Genomic DNA, 19774 nt, shown 5'->3' with positions numbered 1-19774 from the left:
TGATCTGGTTATTCTAACCGTTTGACACAAAGGCTCAAGTATCAATACTTATGAGGTAAAAACACTTTAATAAGACAGAAAAATTTAATTGAATTACTATTTATCTACAACTGATTATTAAAAAAAAAAGGTCAATCGAATGTTTTTAATTAAATACCCCTAAAATTATCTTACTCCCATCTGGATTTCTTTCGAGTAGACGGAGGAGGTTTAGGTGGTTGATCTGAACTTGCTGTGAACTAAAAATATTTCATTACAATAAATTTGGTTGAAAAAAAATTTATACATACTTGGTTCATATATTGTGTTTTGAACGCCTGTTTCATCGCGGATAATCTATCGGTAGCTGGACCTCGAGCTTGTTGTTGAACTACAGGATTCGTACTACTTACAGATGCTGCATTTGATGACTTCTCTTTAAAACCCAAACCGATACCGCCTACGTTTGGATTGTAATCCTTCTTATTCCTAAACCTAAAAACATCCAACAATTTCGTTCAAATATGGACAAAAAGCGCGTTAGCTAATTATACGAGGTGTGTTTGTTAAATATATTGACCATAACAGAGAAAGGGGACACAATAGATTCTTTGGGTCGCGGAGTTATAAGATGAACTTTTAGAAGACTTGTATTATACGAACCTTTGTTTTTTATACCACGAACTCTGTAACGCCAATTCCAAAACTTCAGGTGGAACCTCCTGATGTGCGGCTTCCAAATTTTTAACGATATGTCCGGCAAATTCTTTATCTTTAGCTGTGAGCAAAGTATAAGCGGTACCTTGCATTCCGGCACGACCGGTCCTACCAATTCTGTGGGTATGAGTATCGATATCTCTGGCTAAATCATAATTCACAACTGTACGGACGTGGGGAATATCGAGACCTCTAGCGGCGACGTCGGTGGCTACCTATAAGAGAATATTAAATAATTATTACAGCTAATTGAATGTTTTGTAGTACGTGAACTTACCAATAAAGAACATTCATTCTTCTTGAATGCAGTTATGACTTTGTTCCTTTCCAATTGTTCCATATCACCGTGTAACAATAAACATTCAAACTCTTTGATTTTAATATCTCTAGCTACCTGCAATGGAAATAATTCCGTTTTTATTAAACTTTAAAATGTAAAATGATGCATCCAAAGCTGTTTTAAGTGAACCCCACTGTATTTTATAATACATTTTAATTCACAATGAAATATTATCCAGTATAACTGGTCCCCAAATTGAAAAAAAAAATATTTTAAAACATTTTATGTAATAAATTGATAGTATTTTAATAAAAAAAAACAATCTTACTAATTCGGCATCCAATTTTTTGGTAACAAAGACCAATACTGAACCAGCAGATAACAACTCAACTAATTTTCCGAATAACCATTCCCTTTTAGCCTCCTGGCTGGGTAAAAGTATAACGTGTTGTGTTACATCTTCATTAGCTTGCCCCGTAGTCCCTTGAGATATCTTTATGGGATTACTCAATGCGTCTTTAGCTAATTTTTCTATCCTTCTTCGAAATGTAGCAGAGAATAATAAAGTTTGACGATCGGGTCGTACGTGATTACAAACTGAACGAACTTGCGGTTCGAAACCTAATTCAAACATCCGATCGGCTTCATCTAGTACCAGAAATGTGACTCTTTGAAGATTGGTAGCTCCACCTTTTATGTGATCGATTATACGACCGGGAGTGGCTACTACAATTTCTGCACCTTCTTTTAAAGCCTGAAATATCGATTGTTGAGTAAGAAATGGTGTAAAGTGGCACAATAACACTTACCAAACTTTGTTCCCATTTAGATCCACCTCCGTAGGCACAGATAACTCTCAGATCATACACTTTAGCAAACTTCTTAGCCTCGTTATAAATCTGTATGGCCAATTCCCTAGTTGGTGCTAGGATCAAAGCAATAGGACCTTCCCCTTCTTCTACAGGTTTCTGGACGGACACATGTTTTATTAGGGGCCATAAGAATGCAGCAGTTTTTCCACTTCCTAAAATTTTTGTATAAAATTTTATATGAAAAAAATAATGGAACATTATTATTTACCTGTATGAGCTATTCCAAGCACATCTCTTCCAAGCAAAGCACAAGGTACAGCTTGTGCTTGAATGGGAGTAGGAGAAGTATATTCGGCTTTTATAATAGCTTTCATTAATTTCTCCTCGAATCCGAAATGGGCGAATGAAGAAACCGGTTTAGGGGGATCGCTTCCAGACACAGAAATATCCAATGTTTTTCTCAATTCCTTAACTTTGTTATCATCTAGTTCTTTTATTTCAGGATGATCTTCGTAGAAGATCTTTTCAAAAGGTTTATAATCAATTTCTGAATGATCTGCGACAATACCACAATATTTTAAATAAATAAGAATGTTAAGAAGGAACTATGTTAAAGTGAAAATTAGGTTTTTTAACAGTGCAACTCACTTAGAAAGAAAAAGTAGACTATATTTAAATTATTGCGGAAAATTATAATTGTTTTGCCTTGAAATTCTGGAAACTTAGTATAATACCCCCAAGGAGTTGGCACCACACTGTCGAGTTAGAAATATTGTGGCGGTTGTTCTATGTTGTTCCAAAATATCGCACCCCAGCTCAAATAGTACCTTAAGTTAAAAGAAATAAACTATCGGATAATAATTGTTTTACATGAATTCCAACTTTATTTTTAACTTTTCTGATGACAAAATCATTTTTTGCAGCACAGAATTTACAAGTTATCTTGATCTAGTTGTTCTAAATTGTTCCAAAGAATTGTGTTCAAGAAAATTTCAGTTTTTGAAATATATGAGAAAATAGTTTACTCAACGGATATCCCACTTGTATGATTATTCGATGATCTAATTCAAATATGTGGAAATAATTCTTATTTTCTACATTGTATTAACTCAACTCACAGCAGGATTTCAGTCAATTTTCCCAAAATTTTCGAAAAGTAAATTTTTCTCGACGCAATTCTTTGAAACATTTTAGAACAACTGGGAACAACCATTAAAATCATTATATCTTGAAAATTCCGTGCCATCAAAAAATTATTTTCTGCAAATTTCGTGAAAAATAATTTTTGGTCAAACTTCATCACAAAAGTTTTAAACTCAGCCCTAAACCTTTTTAAAACAATATAGAACAAACCTAGCACAACCTAGAACAACCATTAAAATATTCCTAACTCAAATGTGCATTGCCAACTTCTTAGAAGTTATTATAACCTTTAAATATACTAAATATAACAATGGGTATACCTATAGTACCTTATAGTGAGGAAGGACATCAGAAAAATAAAGGGATAAATAAATTAGAAGCTCCTGGGTACAAAATATAACAGATCAATTTTATGTTAGCAACAATTATTTAAAATAAAAGTATTATAAATACCTATTGGTGGTAAAGGATCGATTATTTTCTTCTTATCTGGTGCGATAGGATTTCCATCTTCATCATATTCTATATCTGGATAATCATCATCTATTGGTAATAGACCAGCATTAGGATTTTCTTCCATATATCTATAATAAGATTCTTCTATATCTTCTTCTTCCAAATCATTACGAATCCCTTGTGACTGATTTGCTTGGGTATCCTGCTGAGACTCTTTCTGAACCTTTAAGTCTGATGTTAGTTTTAAAAAAATGAAAAATTAGTAATAATTTACCTGTTGTTCTATTCCTGCCATATAAGCATCTAAAGGATCGTCTTCTTCCTCGTCTGTTGTTTTTTTTTGCATCATTTCTAACCTAGTGGGACTACCTGGTGCTGGAATATAAGCCAATTCTGGTACTTGTTCCTCGTCATCTTCTTCGAAATACCTAAAATATTGTTTTAATGCATAGTCGGCGGTGGGTTATAGATACGTACTCGTCTTCAGTAGCTGCTCTTTTTCTGCTAGTACCTCCCCAAGCGGCTGAAAGTGCATTTTGGCTTATAGCATTCATTGTAGAGTAACCTTGTTTTGATACTCCACTGGATGGTGGTGGTACGGCATTGTGCCTTTTTGTATTTGAGTGAATATTTGCATAATTGAAAGCCATTTTTCTGCTGTATTCGTTTAATCAACAAACCTGGAATATAATTTCAATAAGTGTTACTTACACAGTGTTTTTTTATTCTAATATTTCATATTATGATAAAACCCAAACTTCAATTAAATAAAAATACGAATTTCATCAGTAAATAAATTTAATAAACATACTATATAATCTCAGCAACTCGTCAAACAATCAAATTTGACATTTGACATTCTTCTTTTAAAATTTGAAGTATAGAAAGATCAGTGAGTAATCAATAAGTTCTTAAAAAAACAGCTGTGGTCATGACTATATTTTTTATTGAATAAAAGTAAATGATTATTCTTTACATCAGTTCTATCGAAGTTTTAGTTAACATATCCACTCCACTTAATGCCTACACCCGCAACTCCTGGAATCCAGCTCAAAAGACCATGGATGTTGTGGGCGAAAGTTTACGTGGAACGAGCATCTTAAGCAATATGGCAGAATTTCCGGGAATTTATGATTGCGTTTACTAAAATACTTAATTGATTTTAGGTAAAATAGTATAATTTGAATAAAAAGTAATTTAACCACGATTATTCACTTAACCTCAGATTAAGAGGTCACAATAATATTTATTTTCATTCTTGACATTTCGCCATTTTGCACGGAGGACATACATAGGGGATATCGATCGTTTCGGTTTAAAACTAGATTCATAAATTTGACTTTCCGTTTGCAAGTGACGTTTACTGTTTGACATCTATTGACCCTAATCATCACAAAAATTATATAAAAATATCTAAGAAATAAAAAGTTGAAGAAATATAGAATATTTTGTAATTAAAGGTGTTTTTATTATGAAGACATTATTCCCAAAGGATTTTTTTGGCTATTTGCCGTTTGACGTTCGTAGCAAATTCTACATCCTATTCATAAACTTGACGTTGCTGACGTTAACCTAAAAATGTTGTTATTCTTTTTTGTTTTCGTGATATTTTTGTGTTTTTGTTTTTAATCCGGTATTTATGGACGATATTATGAAAAATAACAAAGAGTTTTTTATTGGAAACATTAGGCAAAATCACGTGACCAACGCAAACGGATGTGATTGACTCCCGCTACGTCCCTGATTATTCTTTTATCCCCATCTCTTTCCTAGTTTTCTGTAATTTTTATTAGTTTTAACACGTTAACTGCCAGTCAACCAAGAAAAAATTTACAAAACTTTTTTTCAAAACCTACTACTCCTATGTAGTTCTACAGGACTTCTACTCCTTTTAGTCATAACTTGGTATTTAAATAAGTTTTTTTAGTGATATAATACGATTAAATCAAATTCTGAAATTTGCCTTGGCAGTCAACGTGTTGACTACTTATGAATTCACAAAACCACTCAATTCGTAGATATTATAAGTAATTTAAATGATTAATTGAAAAATAAAAAAAAACAACTTGTTAGTTAATCGTATCCTACTCACCGGTATACTAAGCAAAAAATTAGGAATTCCTAGAATCCTGTTAGTTCTAGATTACACCATAATTTTCTAATTTTTTTTGTTTTTGATGAGGATGAAGGTAATTAAAACTAATATTCATTTACTTGTGTTTATTCATGAACTACATGTAATAAATTGTACATCGATTAAGAATTCAGTTCTCGGGTAGGATTGCAATCCATAAACTAGTTTGGAAAAAATCGTATTTTATATTTAGTTGACGAATATCAGTGACTGTGATGGCTTTTTACATCGACACTGTTTATGTTTTTTAAGATGAAACTTTTTTATCGATTGAGCCAACTTGATCATATTTTTTGACAGATCAACTGCTTTATGCATTTTCCTTCCTTGCATTACTCAATTATATAAGGTTGGCAACTACGTACTTTCGCTTTTCACTGATAGAGAGCGTTGCTTTATTTTTTGAATAACGTATATTAGTGCTGTACTTTTCCGTTTGTCACGTGGTAACTGGTTACATTGACGTAACTTCAGAAGCAAGTATTGCATCATTTTTATCAAAGGTGTTAGTTGTGGGTTAATCGGAGTGAATAAATGAACATTTTCGGTATATTTTACTTTTTTATTCAGGAAATAATGTCAAGTTTATGGTGTACGTGTCATAATTGGGAAAATATATGTTTGATTAAATCATTGTTATAAAAAAGTGTTTTATTTTATACTACAAAAAAACCGAAATTACTTTGTTCGTCTTGTGGTTAGGGACTGGGATTAAACTAAGAAGTAAGACTCTCAAATTTTAAAACGATTGGTGGTCAAAACCATGACTCTTCAGGCACATTCGTCGTTTCTTTGGAAAAAAAAAACATATATGTAGTTGTTGCAAATTTATTGAAAAAATTTTAACAAAATATATCGTTTCAGATCGATTAAACAATTATACCATTAACGTAGCATCCCATATATTTCAAAAAATGGATATATAAGTATTCTACACTGAGAAAAGTGTCGGAAATATAAAATTTTCTACTCAACATTAAATATAGTGCGAAAGGCTTAATACAATTAGCTCAGTCAAGGATACGTTTCACTTTATTCAACCATAAACGACTTATTCGTTGAATGATTGAATCTAACAATTATCACCGGCACAGCCTTATTCTCAACTCAATTAACGATTACATATATCAGGCAAACACCGAAAATTAATTAAATTTTTATATCAAATTATCAATTATTAAAAAATCGTAACGATTTCGTAAACATTTAAATTTTCAACTAGATTTTAGGCACTAAATATATATTCAAAGAATCAAGTTAATCTAGCTCGTTCTATAGTTGAAATTTCATTAGGAGTAAAACCTAATATACTTTGGATGGCCTTCAAATGACCTTGACTGTTTTCTTTATCTGTTAAAAAGTAATAGACAGCTGATTTGAGGAACTGCAGCGTTATCTCTGGATCTATTTTGTTTTTATTTTTAGCTTCGATTAGTTGCCTGTACATTGCCTAAAAATAAAAATTGTACAAATTTAATTAGTTATTAGGGGTTGTAGTGGTAAATGTGAGGAGGTCACTACCTTAGATGATGTGGACTGTAATTTGTAAAAACGTATACAAATTGATTTATAGGAGAAAACCACGTGCCACTAGATGGCGCTGAATTTCGCTTCTATAGCGGTGAACAATACAATCTGTAAACTGATGCTGTTTTGTTTTTAGTGATTTTGGTGAGATTTCTCTATTTTTGTAATTTCCGCTTTTTTCTAAACGTGTTTGTGTGGTTAAAATAAAAAGTTGTGTTTAAGAATCAGTCTAAAATTGAAGTAACCCTTTTTAAGGGTTAAAGGTGCACAAGAATTTTATTGGCCACTAGAATGGGATTTTAAAAACCAGTACATTTGTATCACTACAACTTTTACCACGTTTTTATTGTTTTCGAATTGTACCTTGTGGATATTTAGTTTTTTTATTTCCGATAAGTACTTTAAACGGGTACAATATTATAATATATAGACTAAAATTTCAAAAAAAAACCTTTTATTGTTTATAAAACAACAAAACTAGCTCCAATGTTCACCTCTATTGAAAAGAAAATCAAAAGATGTCTTCGTAGTTTACGCAAATTGCAAAATTAAAGTTATATACTTGGTTAACAGTGATGTAAAAATTAATTACGATTATAATCTAATACAGAGAAAACTAATTATGTCCATGTACACAAACCACCTATTTTATTGAAGCTGCACACAGATGGCCTAAGGTTAGATCATTCATTTAATTCAAGTTCAGATCCCTAGATGGATCTGCTAGCATAACTATATATAAAGTTGGCGCATTTGAGACAAAATTGGATAGTTTAATGTTGGTAGACATTGTGCAGTTTCTCTTGATGACTCATTGTTGTTGTGTTAGTGTTTTTGTGTCCTTTTGATTATGTGTAGTTTTAGCTGTGGTTAATTTTTCAATATAACTTCCAATAATTGTTGTGTATAACAGTGAGAATCTATTAATGTGATGCATTTATTTCCAAATCGTCATAAGGACTTGAAATGTTTTAATAGATGGTTGCCAGCAATAAACAATACTAAATTATACTGTAAGGTATGTATTACGAAGTATTTTGATTTAAAATATATATAATTTTATTATTGCTTCTAAATGTCTAAAATTTATCTTTTTTTTAAAAACTATTAAAAAAAACAGAGAAAAAAAGAAAAAAGAGAACTAAAATCAAGAACATTTAGATGCATTAATATATCAAAAGGTCTAAGAAATAAGAAATTGAAGATTTTTATAATTTTATTTCTACATTATTGAAAATACACACACGTTATGTTTGGATTATTATTGAAGGATTATCAGATTACTTTCCAAAGCATTCTTGTCTACATTTGTTCTCAAAATTTCATCTTTTGCGATATTATATCTTGAAAATATGCCATTTTGAAAAATATTATAAACCATCATTAATTTGAAAATTCATTAGTTCTGAGGTAAGCAGTATGAACTACATTCAAATAATTCAAATTATGAATGAACTTTAAGTATTTTGTGAAGTGTGTCATATTAGTAGTTCAAGGTCAATCCCCAGTCGACGACAATTTGGTTAGAACAAATAACATTACCGTGATCAGAGCAGTATCTGATTAATTTTGTATACACAAATTGACTTTTTGAATGCTTATTTGATGTTTTGAAGCTGGCTATCAATTCGTGATCTCTGGAGGTAGTAATTATTATACTCAGACGGTTATTATATTTTGGTAATATTATTTTATATACACAAAAACAACACACAACACATACGTGCAAACAACTGTCAAGCGAAACGTCAAAAGTCAAAACAAAGAGATAGGGAACAATCAGATTCCTCAGATTTACATAAGCAACGTAGTAAATTACAAATAGACTACAGGAGTGTTGACGTCACACACCGCCATTATTAGGGCAGGTCAGGGAACCAAGTTGACGATCTTATATATGTTTATTGATTTGTGATTTTTTCGTATTGATAAATTTCCACATCACCATCTTATACAACAATGAACTAATTACACACTTTTTAAATAAGAACACACACTACCTCATGAACTTTGTTCGGAAAGTGAACTACAGCAATATGACGGCCGTGACGTCACGCTCCGGTTATCTATTGGTATTCTGACATGTTTGGCAGTGGCTAAGGTGCCGTCTCGCGTACAAATTAAATTATGTAAATTTGAATATTTTAGTAAAAATTATACCGGGCGATTAATGCATATCAATAAAAATATTTTGTTTCAACTTCTAATAATCCAGAAAATACAAATTATACATTTCATGCAATATTGTCTGATCATGCATCTCATAAAAGTAAATAATAGAATAAAGCCTGCAAATCTACGACAAAATGGGATTTTAGTCCAATAAAATTAGGATTTTGGTTTAAATTTAGATAATTTATTGTGTAAAAATGTTCGGAGTGTAACAAATATCCAAAATCTTCATCTTTTTCGACCAAAATTCAACAAAATAAAAATTCTTGGAACCGTTGAAGATATTCATAATGAAACACACTGTTTACACTACCACTACACCAACACTCACAATTACACTGCCTGACGGGCGTTTCGATAACCAAGTTATCGTCTTCAGAGACTGTAGGTAAAAGGTTATCGTCTTCATATCCGTTATTTTTGTCGTACGATGCGCGGTTTACGAGATACGAGAAAAAAAAATCTTTCTCTAGAATTTTGCAAAATGAAAGTACCCAACGTGTTTTCATCGAGTAGCCAGATGCAGAACGACGATGGTTACGCTAATTCTATATCAATAAAGTATTTTTCATATACCCCTGGTATATATTTTCTTAATTTTACGTCTATTTGAATAGTTACAAGTTTTTTTACTAGAAAATATTTTCTCATTTATACAATAGACGAAAAACATTTAGGGTATTATAATTTTGATATACGGGGTGTGTAAGAATATATGAAAGGAATAATAATGAACATATCTGAATATCAACAACTTTTTCATAACGGAAACCTTGTAAGTAATATTCATGCAGCTTTAAATTAATCACAGTAGTGCTAAATAGATACCCAGCTAAAAATGTCCCAATTTTTAGTATCCCTTCACCATTTTTTTTTTCATTAATAATCGAGGACATTGTCAGCTACGGTATCAATTCAGGTGCAAAATTGTACGTCTCAGGTGATTACCTTTCTTGCACCAAGTACCCACAAAGAAAGTGCCTCTTTCGCACTCAAGAGTGGTTGTGAATTATTAGAAGTTGATGCATATTCAACGTCCTGAAAAAACGTATCAATTTAAGCACTTATAGAATATTAGTTTGTTAATGCAATGTACATTAGTTATTAGAAAAACATTTTTTTCATGTTTCGTTTGCTAAATATTAAAAAAAATACAACTTGTTAAATAATGGATTGTAGCAAATGGGAAAGATAAAATGGGTTATTTTGGGGGGTAAATTCAAAGCAAACAATCATTTTGAGTCACGAAATTGCAAACTGACACATTTTATACAAAATAAGCAGATTTTCAGATACAACCGATAAGAAATAGTCTTTTATACTTACCCGTATATTTTCCAGCTCGTTTCTTGTCACTTGTAGTTCTTTTAATAATTCAGGAACTGACACACGACTAGGATGTTGAGCCAATTCGACTATCTATTAAAGATTGAAAAAAAAATGATTTTTTTAACATTAGAATTGATTTTACAGTGCATTACTTTGTTATGATGCTTTACTAGCTCTTCACTTCTATTTAGAAGTTCTTCTGATTTAGCAGTCTTTGCTGTTTCGGCGATCTGTTCATCGAGCTTCTTACTAGCTTCTTCTAATTGATGTTCCAGTTCTTTTATCCTTTCTTTGGCCTCTTCTAGTTCAGGAACAAGTTGCCAGTACCTGTATGATTAAGTGATGTTATACCGAAACCTGATTGATTTCTGATTATTTACAGTACAGCATCGATTATCCGGATATCATGTTTTTCTTATTTATTTATAAAGGTGAAATAATAGATCCCGGCTCTTGCTTATTGACTATTTATTATTATAAACTGAATTCACTGCACTACATAAAATTATTTATATATCTAGATCCATAAAAAACAGCAAATAGAATTTACAAAACACCACAAATTATGCACTATATGTTTAAGGATACTGACGAAAGAAATCAGACATTTTCTTTTGCTTAAAACTACTACAAACACGTTTTTTGCACCTAAATTCCTTAGTCTTCTTTTTTAGAGACAAAAGCTGGATGGTGTCACACTCAGTTTGACGCTCTAGCCACTTCATAGCTTTTTCCAAACAAGAAGACACCTCATGGTGGGTTGGAATTTCATTTTCTACTTGCTTCTTCGATGATTTCTCTTATTTAATCACTTGCTTGTGGTTCTTGAGGGTCATCTGGATCAGTATCACAATTTTTTTGCAAAACTCGTGGCTTAAGACACAGTTTATTCCATGATGTTTCAAGTGTGGTGTCATTTACGGATGTCCAAGCATCCTCCGCCATATAGACGGCGTCTTTTGGATTTAATTTCTTGTAATTGATTCTTCACCATTATCCAGATCTAGAAGCAGCATTTTAAGCTATTACTTTCTGTAGAAACGTTTAAATGTTTCTAACACACCCTGGTCCATTGCTTGTAGGAGTGACTGCCATCATGTGAACTCAAAATAACGTCTGAATGGTGAGTTAGTATATTATATATGAGTAAGAGCACTTTGTATACAACAGGAAGCTTGATTATGCACTTAAAACATCTAGGCTGCTTTGCTTTCCCCAGAATAAGCAACAGGAGCCTGTGATCACCAGTAGAGTTAGCCCAAACCATGGATGTAATGCGGGCCTTGCTGTCTTTGTTCCCAGGCGCTGTAGGAAACAAGGGACTTGGTTGGCAGCTTTTCCCAGTTGAAACCTGTTTCGTCCACATAAATGTTCTTGGGTTCAAAATTACCAAAACCAACCAACCTAAATCCTGAACTGCAACGTACATTACCATGGCGAAATGAAAGTTAGAACATCCCATGCGAAAATTCATCAAAACCTAGCACGCGGACGTCCTGATGACCGGTATTAGGATAATTGATGCTCTACTGTATTTCCAAAACTTCCCTTTAACCAGTTGACAAAACATTTTTAATTTGTTAATATTTATGCCAAAACATTAATCAAAATTATTATATTGGATCAGAAAAATCACCAATCGATTATTTCATTATATTTAAAGAGTTTCTTTTAAGGATATCATTTGTTTGACATATTATAACCATTCCCATGAATTAAGGACAAAATACTAATTGTGCCCTGAGTATCTACCTTGCATTTCCATCAAAAACTCTTATCTCTGATATATTCATACTTTAAAGCCCAAATACCACTTCAACTTCCCTATTTATAAACATTAAACAAAATAAAAACTTCTCTTAAAAATAAACATTTCCAACTAACCTGTCGTTAATTTCGCTTATCCTCTGTAGGAGTTCCTCAACTTTTTCGTTGTGTTTTTGCTTCAATTGTAAAGATTCTTCTTCGTGTGTTCTAACCAATTCTTGAAACCTCCTTTCGTATTCCTCTATGATTCTTTTATGTTCCTGATCTTCTTCTGTCGAAGTCGCTTTTTCTAATTTCCTCAAACTACTAGGCTAGAGTTTTGAATACGATTATATAAGAAATATTTTCCTCAGTCAAAAATATGAATCTCATAGTGTCTAAGCTGATTAATAAACTCGACTTTCCTTTTTCCGTTTGCTGGTACAAAATTAAAAACATTGAAATGCATAATACCATTCATGGTTGCCGTTTGACGTCGGCATCTACGTTATTTTGCTTAATGCTCCCAATAAATAAAAACTCTTCGTTATTATTCATAATATAGTTCATAAATACCGGATTACAAACAAAAATATCACGAAAACAGAAAGCATTAACACGTCAAAAAGTATAACTAAATTTTTAGGTTAAAGGTTAACGTCAAGTTTATGAATCTTCTTTTTGTAAATTTAAACTTACCGATTTACATTCTTCTGATTCTTTAGAATATACGGACGAACTTGTACAGTCTTCGAAATTGCCCGAATCCGTAAAAGAACCGTTAAGTTCATTTGGTACATGATTCCTAACCCCATCGATCGTTTCTTCCGGAGTTGTCTCATTACTGTTATTCTCTCTAACAGTAATGGCATCACTGCGAATTATATTAACAAGATTTTAGATTTTCCTCGTAATTTCATTATTTACCAGTTTATATTAATTGGAAATCAATAAAAATATTGGAATGTTTACTGTACACTCAACAATAATGATTGGTTTATAATAACGAAACGACCTTGAAACAAATAAACCAACAACACGCACAAAATACAGGTTATGTTCGTTTTACAATCTTTTCCCAGTTAAAAATCTTGCATTTACGGTTTTATAGAAAGTAGTTAAGAAAACAACACTATTCTAGTTTTCAGACATCCCTCATATAATATATATATAGAAATGTTCGTGTTTATATTTTGTTTTCGTCCATTTCTATACTTGTTACGTCATCGAAACGCCCTTGTTTGTTTAATTTATGTTTCAGGCGGCGTTGCCAGGTGCCTTAGATGCATACTTGAAAATATAGTGCAGTATTGCCAAAATTATCTAATTTTGCTTGAAATCATAATAAAAAAGTTCTTTCTTTTGTTTTTATGATTAAAAAACCATTGCCGCGAAAGATAAAATATTTTTTTAATAATTAAAAAAGTGTGTATACACACATACATTCACAATCTTATATAACTCTATAAATATATTCAGAAAAATATGTATGTAAGTTATGTCTAAAATATTTAAAAAATTATATTTAATCGAATTGTTCAAACATTATTGCTATAACAAGACCATATGACGCAAAACACAAATCAAATCTGTAAATGTATTTGACCAAATTATAAATATTGGAGTTTATATAAAAATGATCAAATTATGTGTCGTTTGGCAACACCGGTCTCAGGACTGGATGTGAGTGAGAGAAAACTACTTCTATAAATTTGAATGCTACAATTATCTACAACGTTGCCACATCCAGGGAAATAAAATAAATACATTGTAACACTAAAAAAGTTTATTAAATTATTCAAAAGAAATATCGTAAAGACAATTATGAAATTGCATGTAATCACAGACTAATAACACAATTGTTAACATTTCTAGAGTGAGCCATCATTGACCCTTCCACTTTCTATGATGTAATAACTTTAGCTACAGTGTAGCCAAATTCACAAACAGTATAAGTATATAGAGAAAAAATAAAATAGGAACAATTTAGTATCATTTACAATAAACTAGTATAAACAAGTGATTTAATTTGATTTTGTTGAGTTGATATTGAAATTAAACCATTCATTATAAAATAAAAAATTCATTTTATGAATTATTCGTACGAGATTTCTATATTAAGATAAAAAGAAACATGACAACACCGTTTAGAATTTTACGCTAGGTGGTGGCTGAATACGCGATAACGAAGGAATTTATTTCTTGCGGCGTTGCCTTCCAGAAACAGTGCATCTATAATAATTTTTTTAATTATTTGGCTATTTTGATATATAACTGTGATTTCGCTCGAAAAAAATTTTAATTATCAAAAAATTATGATTCGTGGTCGTGTAGTTTGTGGTAAAGTGGATCATTTATTTCAACTTTTCTCATGTAAGTGTCGTTATGTTTTATGTCAGACGCCATTGGCGGGCCATTTTTTTTTTGTTATTACGTATTATTGAAATATTTTGTTGCCTTACATCTCTATTTAACTATTAGTACTAGTTTCTTGAATATATGTGTGAATAAAAAGTCTATTCCTAATAAAAATTAATAACTATTAATATTTATAGGAAATTAATTCGATAAAAATATTGTGTTATTAGGTTTGTGTATGTAATCGACAAAAATATTTATTGCGCGGTTGCCAGTGTAAATAAATTTCACTAGAAATCAAGATATATAAATTTATGTTACAGTGAAACATTTTTTTTACATTGTTGCCAATTTAGATATTTTCATTAAGAAATAAAGAAAAATTACGTGAACATTGATTTATGTAAGTTAATTTTTTTGTACTCACCTCGAATTTGATTTGTCTTCTGGTGAACTCAACGCGGCTTTATATAATCTTAATTCAACTACTTCTTTGGTTAATTTCAAAATATCACTATCTTTCTCCTCCAAATCTTTCTGGGCTTGTTGCAGAAGATATTTGAGTTTTTTCACTTGTTTTTGAGCTCTTTGAGTCGGCGTCAGGTAGTCATCGCCTACAGCTCCTGAATGTTGGTTACAATGAAACACATACCTACAGAAAAAAAAATGTTTTCAACACTTTTCAACCTGTTTTTTTATTGCCAATTTCTTCAGATCCTTACTTCATGCTTCGTCCTGAAAAAGTCGTACCATTCCAAGCCACACTCGAATGATCACAAGACCCCACGCTGCTCCCTAATAACAATACGTAAAATCAAATGCGAACTATCAAGAGGAATACCATAAAACTATATGAGAGAATACCACAGATCTAAAAATCATCAGAGCAGGAAGATGGAAACGATTGTAGAGTTCCTAATTGCGTATCTTACTCACCTATACTGGTAATACTTTCGTTGTCCCAATTATCGATGGCACCAGTGGAATAAATCCTCGAATCTGCTGAAATTTGTCGATTCGGAGAAGATGTAACTAATGAAGGCGATTTGGAAGTATTGTTGCCTTGTCTAGCATTAGATAAAGACAAGGACTATAAAAAAAAATTAATATAAATATACCGAAAAGATCGAATTGTTTCGATACTCACCAGACTTCTCACTCTACTCGGAGATTCGGGCGTAGTACCATTTTTTAAAACGTCCACGGGACTTCTATATCCGATTTTCATATTTTCCGGTCTCTTAGTTCCATTTTGCACCCCCCTATCGCTCCTATCCATGAACGATCGCCCCCGTTTCAAATGAGGGTTCGACGATGACTGGTGCGTCGTTTCGGCCGAAGAAAATCGATTGCAGTGACGGTCTCTGTTCGCTACGACTTTCTGATCTGGGCTAATAGTACAGTTAAATAATAAAATTATTAGTCATCGGCAAACTTTTAACACATCACTCAAAAGTCGCGTGACTAACTAATAAAAACACATTTTTTTGCCAAAAATCTATTTTATCCATCAATCCACAACCTTCCCAGCAGACTGTTGTGCCTTTGGACGCTTCGGTCGTGGTTCAACGCCTGCAATCGACTCAAATGATGATCTTTTCGATTCCAAATTGAAATGATGGATCCATTGTCACATATCGACGCAAAAAATATGATTTATTACGTGTAAACATAGCCAAACACTGCTCTGAATCATCAAAACGTTGTTGTTTTTGATGGACGTGAGTAAACGCGGCATCCATTTTGTAAAAAGCTTTCTCATGGCGTCAGCTATCTCAGGGAATTTCAATTTACGATTAGATACAACCAATTTGTTGACTTTTTCGATGTTTTCTGTACACCACGTTTAAATTCAGCAAATAACTTTTTGACTAATCGAAATGTCATGAAATTTTACTTTTGAAACTCCGTACTTCATAAACGTCATATGGATTTGACAATGGCAGCGCCATCTTTGTGTCAGTCAAACAACTTATATAAAACGATATTTATCGTAAAAATAATATCAATAAAAATATATTCTATTACTATAAAATAATTGAGTTGATTAAAATTTTTTTATATGAATTTGTAGTAACATCTACGAATATTTTTACTTACTTTTCCTGGACTATAACGTTACCATCATCACGACGTCTAGAGCTTGACGTGAAGTTGAACGATTTCTCACCTTTTAAACGAAGACTGTTGTGTCTACGCAACGGAGTCGGACTAGCAGGGATAGGGATTTTAGTTTTCGAATTTTCGGGTATTTTCGTAAACATTGTTGCACTCATTATGATTCTCTAAAAACAATAACTACTATCCAGAGCGGTTTTTGAAAGGAATTAACCTCAAAATTTTATAATAAATATATCTACTTGTCATTCTGTGCAACGTTGCCGTTGTACATAAACTTAAAAACATCTTAGGGAAATAGTTAATAAGGATATAACTTCTATTCTAAATGACTTTAAAACAACTATATATTCATTTTTTTAATTAAATAAGAATTAATTATTTAAAACTTACATTGTGTCTTCTATTATGGTGAAAAAATGAAGGTACGTAATCGTTCATATCAACAAGTGAGTTTGTAGTAGATTCAAAACGTGTTTGTTTACTGTTTTTTTTTGTAATTTTAAGAAAAAGAAAATAAACTTTATTCAACGTATTATTAGAATGAATTTGTTTGCCAACAAATCACGAAGTGTACAGGACCGGTTTAGTTATTGAAAGAAATTCACAAAACTGTTTTTATACATTTGACCTTGAACTATTACTGGAATTCTACATAATTTTCCTAACCAAATTCAAATGATAGTGAATAAAAGCATGCGCAAATAAATTTTGAAATCTTTTCATTATAATTAATTGAAAATCAAACTTATGAATATGAAGTCATTATACATTCCGATCATAAAAAGTTCAGTGATCAGAATCTAATTTTTTTTTTCAAATAAAATATTAACCTACTTTTAAATAAACCTGACACCATTATTTAGAAAGTGAAAATCGAATATATACGTGCGGATTCATAACATTATATATACGAGGTGCGATTAAAAAATACGATAAATTATTTATTTTAACAAAAATTGGAAAAATCTTTTATATGGTTAAAAATAAGCTTATCTAAACGTGAAACTTTCGTCTGCTTTGTCGTGACCTTCTCAAGGTCAGAAAAATTGTTGTTTAAGGGAAGAAATGGGAAAATAATTCCCTAAATTCTGTCAAATTTTAGTTTTCTTGTATCCAGCCGACTGTTTGTTATATAAACACTCATGAGCACTACAAATTCTATCATCTTTTCACTCAGAAAAGTCATTTATCAGGGTATCTGCAACTATAACCTAAACTAGAAAAGTGAGGTTATGTTTTTGACGTTCGGTGCCTAAAAAGTAGAAAGTTTGTTAACTTCGACGTCAAAAGCGCGTACAAGTACAATCATTACGTGCTTTATAACAGTTTTTCAATTATTTGAACTATTTTTGACATTTATGGACGTCTAGAGGGCGTCGTGCTCGCTTTTATTTGACAGTTATGTACAGCTTTACACCTCTATTATAGTATATTGTTATTACAATCGACTATAGAGGTCGAAAAGTCGCGAAAAAATAACAAGATCAAAGATAACGTCATATAACTAAATCGGTACACCCTGTATACTTATTATTTTGGTGGTAATACTAATCAACTGATCTGAAAATTAGAAAAAATTTGATAAATTAACTTCGTTCAAAATTCCAGCCTCTCTTTGTATATAAAATATTTTCATTATTATGTGGTATATTATAAATATTTTGCTTAATCTTTTTATATATTGAATGTACTCACGTAATAACGTTATTTTTGTATTTTTTTTGCCATCTAGTTCAATACGCTGCCACCAATAAAAGTCTCCTAATAAATCACATCAACACTGCAACTATCACGAAACATATTGATGAATAAATGGAAAAAATTGTGAACGTGGACTGTGTTTCAGAACGATAACCACCGCGATTTGACATAATACTATAAAATTACGTTACGCTCCGTAGATTCAAGTCTTTGTGCATTGGTACCACCATGGTACAAATGTTCTATTACCAGTAGCGGACGCACGAGCTTCTTAAGTAATTATATTGCGCTAACGAGTTTTTTTTTTTATAATGAATCGATTTCAGACGTTGCGAAATTTTCTTATTTCGACATTTTGTTTATCGTTTATCTAGTTGAACTAAATGAAATGGAATTGATAACGGATATTATTACAACTGAATATTGTTATCTCTATTTAGATAATTAGGTAGTAAGCTATGTTTGGTTGATAAACTCAAATGTGTTTACACATATTTTCGGAATTATTTATTGCCATTTTTAAACGTATTTTGCACTAACATAACGATTTATATCGAAATCATGATAATTGAATCCTTTTGAGACGATTTGGCAACGTTTCATTGCGAATTTTTGACATATTTTGCTCTAAACAACGATTTACATTGAAATTAATGGTTGATAACTGCATTGGAGTCGATTTGGCAACGTTTTATTATGACCTTGAGATATCTTTTGCACTAACCCAATTTATATTGGAATTGGTGGTAGTTAACTCCTTTGGAGACGATTTGGCAACGTTTCATTGCGATTTTTTGACATATTTTGCTCTAAACAACGATTTACATTGAAATTAATGGTTGATAACTGCATTGGAGTCGATTTGGCAACGTTTTATTATGACCTTGAGATATCTTTTGCACTAACCCAATTTATATTGGAATTGGTGGTAGTTAACTCCTTTGGAGACGATTTGGCAACGTTTCATTGCGATTTTTTGACATATTTTGCTCTAAACAACGATTTACATTGAAATTAATGGTTGATAACTGCATTGGAGTCGATTTGGCAACGTTTTATTATGACCTTGAGATATCTTTTGCACTAACCCAATTTATATTGGAATTGGTGGTAGTTAACTCCTTTGGAGACGATTTGGCAACGTTTTACTGTGTCCCCAAGACATCTTTTGCAATAACATAACGATTTATATTAAAATCGTGATAATTAACTCACTCTAAGATGATTTGGCAACGTTTTATTATGACCTTAAGATATCTTTTGCACTAACGCAATTTATATTGGAATTGGTGGTAGTTA

At 31.6% G+C, this 19774-nt stretch overlaps 2 protein-coding genes across 3 annotated transcripts; both read right to left on the bottom strand.

The window, feature by feature from the left end:
* Positions 1 to 70: 70 nt before the first annotated feature.
* LOC130440452 (ATP-dependent RNA helicase DDX42) lies at positions 71 to 4275 on the bottom strand. Its single transcript, XM_056773596.1, has 11 exons — positions 4199 to 4275; positions 3865 to 4067; positions 3662 to 3815; positions 3385 to 3610; positions 2057 to 2344; positions 1786 to 2000; positions 1305 to 1730; positions 974 to 1090; positions 643 to 911; positions 291 to 474; positions 71 to 239 (listed from the first exon to the last, which is right to left on the bottom strand). Exons 2-11 carry the CDS (start codon positions 4035 to 4037, stop codon positions 171 to 173), a joined length of 2121 nt encoding a protein of 706 aa, XP_056629574.1. The 5' UTR covers positions 4038 to 4067; positions 4199 to 4275; the 3' UTR covers positions 71 to 170.
* A 2058-nt stretch (positions 4276 to 6333) lies between these two features.
* LOC130440805 (protein quick-to-court) lies at positions 6334 to 18871 on the bottom strand. Of its 2 annotated transcripts, XM_056774147.1 has the most exons (12): positions 18470 to 18856; positions 16754 to 16938; positions 15801 to 16044; positions 15590 to 15743; positions 15376 to 15448; positions 15081 to 15305; positions 12995 to 13169; positions 12434 to 12627; positions 10702 to 10876; positions 10547 to 10639; positions 10169 to 10258; positions 6334 to 6971 (listed from the first exon to the last, which is right to left on the bottom strand). In XM_056774147.1, the coding sequence occupies exons 2-12, from the start codon at positions 16927 to 16929 to the stop codon at positions 6774 to 6776; spliced, it is 1797 nt and encodes a 598-aa protein (XP_056630125.1). In that variant the 5' UTR covers positions 16930 to 16938; positions 18470 to 18856; the 3' UTR covers positions 6334 to 6773. The 2 variants fall into 2 exon arrangements, with proteins under 2 accessions (XP_056630125.1, XP_056630126.1); XM_056774148.1 differs by lacking the exon at positions 10169 to 10258 and having other exon boundaries at positions 18470 to 18871.
* Positions 18872 to 19774: the final 903 nt, after the last annotated feature.

The sequence above is a fragment of the Diorhabda sublineata genome, chromosome 2, assembly GCF_026230105.1.
Source record: "Diorhabda sublineata isolate icDioSubl1.1 chromosome 2, icDioSubl1.1, whole genome shotgun sequence".
In the NCBI taxonomy this organism is placed as follows: domain Eukaryota; kingdom Metazoa; phylum Arthropoda; class Insecta; order Coleoptera; family Chrysomelidae; genus Diorhabda; species Diorhabda sublineata.
The sequence above is the reverse complement of the archived record's forward strand: the minus strand, read 5'-3'. Positions and strand labels throughout refer to the sequence as shown.